General features: G+C 33.0%; 1 protein-coding gene across 1 annotated transcript; it reads left to right on the top strand.

Annotated features, from left to right (window-relative positions):
* Nucleotides 1–1,661: 1,661 nt before the first annotated feature.
* On the top strand, nt 1,662–5,490 carry LOC127811022 (transcription factor bHLH25-like). The gene is made up of 3 exons (XM_052350700.1): nt 1,662–2,677; nt 4,110–4,439; nt 5,188–5,490. The coding sequence occupies exons 1-3, from the start codon at nt 2,210–2,212 to the stop codon at nt 5,260–5,262; spliced, it is 873 nt and encodes a 290-aa protein (XP_052206660.1). The 5' UTR covers nt 1,662–2,209; the 3' UTR covers nt 5,263–5,490.
* Nucleotides 5,491–5,751: the final 261 nt, after the last annotated feature.

Here is a 5,751-nt window from a genome sequence, read left to right as displayed (position 1 = left end):
ACAATCTCGATGGGAACAGGTTTCATCCATCTAGTATCCGACCAATATATCAATATTAAACATATAAGATTACTAAGAAACAAATTTTAAATTAGACCACATGCTTTTGAACTTGAGGAAGAATCTGTGAGTGCGTGTGTGGAAATTTATCCTTTTGACCGACTAGCTAGGGATGCAGTTGATAATAAGGTAAGACATAGTGCTAGTGATTGTTGATTTGGGTTAGTGTTTTTGGAGGGATATATACAATGTATCTAAGTTAGCAAACACATTAAAAGCCAAGGGGGCCACCACGTACGCCCTAAACAACCATTTTACCTCTTGTCATGTTGCGTAATTTTTTATTCATATGATTCTCCCACGAGCCTCCACTGCCCACATATATATCACCCACATATATATATTATCTATATAGCCACCGATAGTCACTTGGAAAAATTGTCTGCAACTGTTTAAATATTCTTTGAGTAATTACCAATCTTCTAGAATGGTTGTAATTATCAAATTGATTAGTCTGTGATTAACGGTAGTAGTTCAAAGTTCAAACATTTTCATGGTCAGAAAATATGTATGTAAATGTCTTATATATATCCCTTTATCTTAATTGTTATAGATACGTAACACTTAGTGGAGATTAATTTTATTTTAAAATTTAAATTTATTTACCGTACAACACGTATAGATTACTGCAGTCACAGCTAATTAGATTAGGGTTTATAATTAATTAATTACTAGCAGTAACTCGGATTCCGAGAGAATTAGTCAGTCGAATGTCTTGGTGCATTGGAATAAAGAAATGTGGTCATTCTACATATAAGTGTGTATTTATTTACTTTTGTAGTTAGAGGTGAGAGTTGGTATATATTCATCAGTAATCAGGAACTTGTTTTAACAATCTTAATCTCATGGAGAAACAGCTTTAAATTCTTTTTTATTCTTCTGTGTTTTCCGGCAGGTACCTATTTGTTTACATTTTTCTATCACGTTATTCCTTTGATACGTCACTCAAATTCACCACCTGATGCAAATTAGTAAACAAAAGACAGAAAGAAATAAAGATGATGAAGAAGTTCCCAAAAGTTTTGCAATTAATATATGTAACAACGCAATTAAATTTGAGAAAAGACCAGCTAGGGTTTCTAGAATGTCAATTCAATGAATAATTCAACGGGAAGTTAAAAATAAAAGGCCAATTAATCAAACCCTTCTCTCTCGATCATCAATTAAGATTCATAGAATTCTTCACCAATTACCCAGAAATATTAAACAAAGATAAGATTAATTATTGAACTTAGATGCAGTATGAAGATGGGAAACAGTTTGGAAGAGTTTAATTAAATGGTCACTCATGCATGACAAGAACAAGAACAAAAGAAAGATAGAGAAGATGAAAGGAAAATGCTCACATAAATGTAATTGCATCTAAATTTGGACAAAACAAACCCGGAAGAATCATCAACCGTAATCGTTCAGAAAGGAAAGACTCTCGTGCACCTATTGGTCAAGACAGGAAAGGTCAACAACGCAACCAATGGAAAAATAATAACAATGATAATAAATCTATCTATCTTATTAATTTAAAGTTCCAGTATTAATAATTTATTCCCATGATTTCCACGAGCCCACCACAGAAGCAGAGAGAGAGAGAGAAACAGCTATATAAGAAGTAAAATAGAGATTGATAGCTTCAACTTAAGTACTAATTCCCTTTAGTTGAGATGGAAAAGGTAAGATTCCCCACATCTTCTTCTTCTTCGTTTTCTAAATGCGCTTCTTCATGAAGTTTGTGGTATAGATTCCTATAGTTCGCCATGATAAAACGCAGTGAGCTGGGTTCTTTCTGGGTTCCTTTTCGTGTTTAGGGTTTACTGCTTCATCCACTTTTCAGCCCTTTTCCTACATTTCTCATTCTCAAATCTTCATCTTTGATTTTCCCTTCTTTTTGTCTTTTCCACTGTCTGGCAACGTTCTGATATTTCTCACAGTTCTTCCCCATAATTCCTGTTCTTCATCTTTGATCTTTCTCCCCCCATTTTTCTCTTAATTTTCTTATATTTCTTGATAGTAAAAACAATTGAAATTCAAAAAGTACCCTAACCACCAGTTTCACAAACAACAGATCTGGAGACTGCAAATCAAACTATCCAACAAAATATAAGACCAAAATAATCTCCTCCTTCAATTAGGGAAAGGAGATTATCAACAGGAAATGAAACCCCTTGAATCCGGTGAAGCCCTTGATGAGTCCTTTAGTACTCCACAATCCCAAAAACCTTCTTCTTCTCCTTTTACTTCGTCTCCTTCCTCTCCTTCCTCGGCATCATCATCATCTTCGTCTTCTAGCGATTCTTCGATTGGATCTCCTAAAACCAACTTTGGGAACACTGAGGAAGAGCTCAAAACTTCGCAAGCTTCTTGGCCATGCTCATCCAACCTCCCCCGCATAGAATCGAACTTGATTTCGCAGCATTCTCAAGGAAGGAAATTAAATTGGAATGTAAAGAAGAAGTCTAAAATGGTATCAAACGATTCCATGAAAAACCGTAAAGCAAAAGCTCTGGGGGAGAATAGACATTCATCAGGCACCAGAGATCCTCCAGAAAAGGCTGGAAAGAGGAGAAGAAAGCTTGCTCGGCAGTTCATAGAGCTTTCATCAATGATTCCGGGCTTGAAGAAGGTATTCTAATTAATTGTACATTCTTCATCGTATCTTCATAAAACGATCTATTTCATCAGCCGTTCTTTAAAAATTCAACACCTTTTCCTATAAAAGCAGTCGCTTCTTTTGCTGGATTCTAATTTTGTTTATTTTCTTCCATGGAATTTTTTTTTTATGTAAATGAAAATATATTACCAAGAAAAAAAAAAAACAAACGATAGTGTGCCAAACATCTACAAGAAGATTACTGTATTTACTAATAATTAATATTGCATGGATTCAATGATAAATTAATATATAAATTGGGCATATAACTACTTAGCAAAAAAGATATGTCGTGGGTGTCAGTTTGGGGCATCTTTGGTTTGGTTGCTGGTTTGCAGTAGGCTTATCTTCAAGCTCTTTTGTGGGCTTTTGGGGGTGTTGCTTTAAATCTTTGTTCAGTATGGAGACTCTCTAGAGTTATTGTTCTAAGAGGGTGATCATCTTTTCTTATCTATATTTAATCTAATCCTTCATTTTGTTAAAAAAAAACAGAAGCAAGTGATATAGGTGAACTTTTTTTTTTTTTCTTTTGGTATGATAATTGCACTTTTACCTTATGAATAGGCAGAATGAACAACTTTTTTGTTTTCTTTTTTTGTTTTTTTGACAATGTAGATTTATGAAGTTTCAAGACGAGATCACAGTTGTATGTACTAATTAAAATTTCATGCAATTAATAATAAAGCAATAACTTAATCACATTATAATCAATTACTTGCATAGACACATACAATGCTTTGCATTTACAATTCACCATCGAAATTTAGAGACACTTAACCTTGATAACTTTTTTTTTTTTGTTGGCTTGTGCCCTTCATGTTATAAATACATGCAAAATCTTATATATAGAGATCTTTTTTTTTTTTTTTTTTTGCTAAAGACAATTCAACTCTCTTTTTTTCTTTGAATGACTACTTGCTTATACTCAATCCATATATAATCTTGTAAATTATTCAATCCATAACCTAAGTAAAAGGACTTTTTCGAACTTATAATTTGGTCAATCACCAACTTAAACTCCAATCATAAGAATTGCCAATTCCTTTTTTTTTCTTAGTTAGACAAATATATACCCAATATCACAAAATCAATACATAAAAGACTGATTCCTGAGACTGCTGCAAACCAAGAATCACAAAGTCATGACTTAAGACATAGCAAACAGGAGTATAATAGAACTGACGAATTGTTGGAATCACGCATACATACGTTTCACATTTGAGCGTACTTCACATGTACGGGAATTTCGCAAACATTCAAGTGATCCATTAATTAATCTCATGTTCTTCTATTAACAAAAAATCTACAACACATGCTGATTAATTAACATGCGTTAGTGCCGGCTATATATATATAACTTCTAGCAATTCAACTTTAACTGACGGGATGTAATTTCTTGGTGTAGATGGACAAGGCTTCTGTAGTGGACGACGCGATCAACTACGTGAAACAGCTTCAAGAGCGAGTGAATAGGCTGGAAAAACAAACAAAGAAGAATTCTGTAGAGAAGACGAGGGCCTCTGCCGGCGAGGGTACATCTTCTTCCACGGAAGAGCTCCCAGAAATCGACGTAAAAGTGCAAGAAAAGAATGTGTTAATTAAAATCTACTGTAAGAATCAGAAGGGTTATCTTTCCAAAATACTATGCGAAATAGAGAAGCTTCATCTTAAAATTGTCACCTTCAGTGCCTTGCCCTTTGCGGATCGCTTCTTGGACACAACTGTTTCTACTCAGGTGATGATTAATTTATATTATTCGCCTTCTTATTTTCACCTGAATATATTTGTTCAACTCTAGTTGTTATTATTATTATTATTATTATTATTATTATTATTATTATTATTATTGTTTCTGCTTGGGGACAGATATAATTAAAATTGAAAAGTGCAGTTAATTTCTCTATATGTGGTTTATCTAGAAAGCACATGATTGATACTGATGCAAAAATATACACTTCTTAAAACCCAGAAAGATACCATTACTATTGACCATCTTTTTAGTTTGGAACCTTAGTTTTTACTGTTGACCATCCTTTTAGTTTTGATTAAGTGATGCATTAATTACTGATATTTTTTATTTTTTTTTTTAAAAATGACACCATAATATTTTTTTTTTTTGTAGTTTTCAAGTTACTATTATATATAGGGCTTTTAGTTACTTTCCCATTAGTGGATAAAGGAAGTCATATCATTTCGGTCGCCCCCTCTTTGGTGCATATATCGATATATAATGTGCTATGAGAATGTTGAATAAAAATTTTATATCTCTAGCTGAAAATATATTGAAGAAAAATATGACATTTTCTTTCTCAACGTAAGAATATTAGTAAACATAGAAGACGCATGCAAACTTGTGCGTCGAAATTAAGCACGTTATCCCATGGCTGTACCAAATTCCATATAAACTTCTCATTTTAATTTGTAAAAGAAACAAAAATCGTGCATTAATAAGGTATTAAGTATGTGTGTTTATATTGTTGCAGATGGGCGATACATTTTGCATGACAATAGAGGATCTGAAGAGGGACTTACGGTTGGCTCTTCAACAGTTCATGTAACATGCAAAGACAGAAAGTGGTTTCGTGAAGAATTATTATTTGCTCCATAATATTCAGGAAGAAGCCTTTTTTTTTTTTTAATCTTCTCACACCAGAGAAGCCTATTATGTCTCTTCTACCTGTAATTATAATTACTTTATTTTCCCTTTTAATTCCCACTACTTTTTTTCAGTGTCCAGATTAGAAACTCGTGCTTGTTTATAAATGCATAGAGTGTTTGATTAGTAATTACGTGATGCAAATTAATTTTCTCTCTTTCTTTCCTTTTTCTAGGTAGTTTTGTGGTGCAATTAATTAAGTTTTAATTGGTATACATGCTAATTGTGTAGAGCAATATGTCTAGTCATCTGATCAAGTGTGTATATATATCATAGATAGATAGACAATATCTATATATTAGGGAGATAATAAATAACTATAAAGGGTCAACTAACATCAAATTAGGGCACAAACCCGACAAACACAAAGAAAATAGGACCCACTAAGTCT

The sequence above is a fragment of the Diospyros lotus genome, chromosome 10 (assembly GCF_014633365.1).
Source record: "Diospyros lotus cultivar Yz01 chromosome 10, ASM1463336v1, whole genome shotgun sequence".
NCBI lineage: Eukaryota > Viridiplantae > Streptophyta > Magnoliopsida > Ericales > Ebenaceae > Diospyros > Diospyros lotus.
The sequence above is the reverse complement of the archived record's forward strand: the minus strand, read 5'-3'. Positions and strand labels throughout refer to the sequence as shown.

What these genes read in the sequence shown, in the direction of transcription:
- LOC127811022 (XM_052350700.1), top strand. Translation starts at nt 2,210, where the DNA reads ATGAAACCCCTTGAATCCGGTGAAGCCCTTGATGAGTCCTTTAGTACT. An exon ending in TGATTCCGGGCTTGAAGAAG is followed by an intron (nt 2,678 to 4,109) that starts GTATTCTAATTA and finishes TTCTTGGTGTAG; the next exon opens with ATGGACAAGGCTTCTGTAGT. An exon ending in ACACAACTGTTTCTACTCAG is followed by an intron (nt 4,440 to 5,187) that starts GTGATGATTAAT and finishes ATATTGTTGCAG; the next exon opens with ATGGGCGATACATTTTGCAT.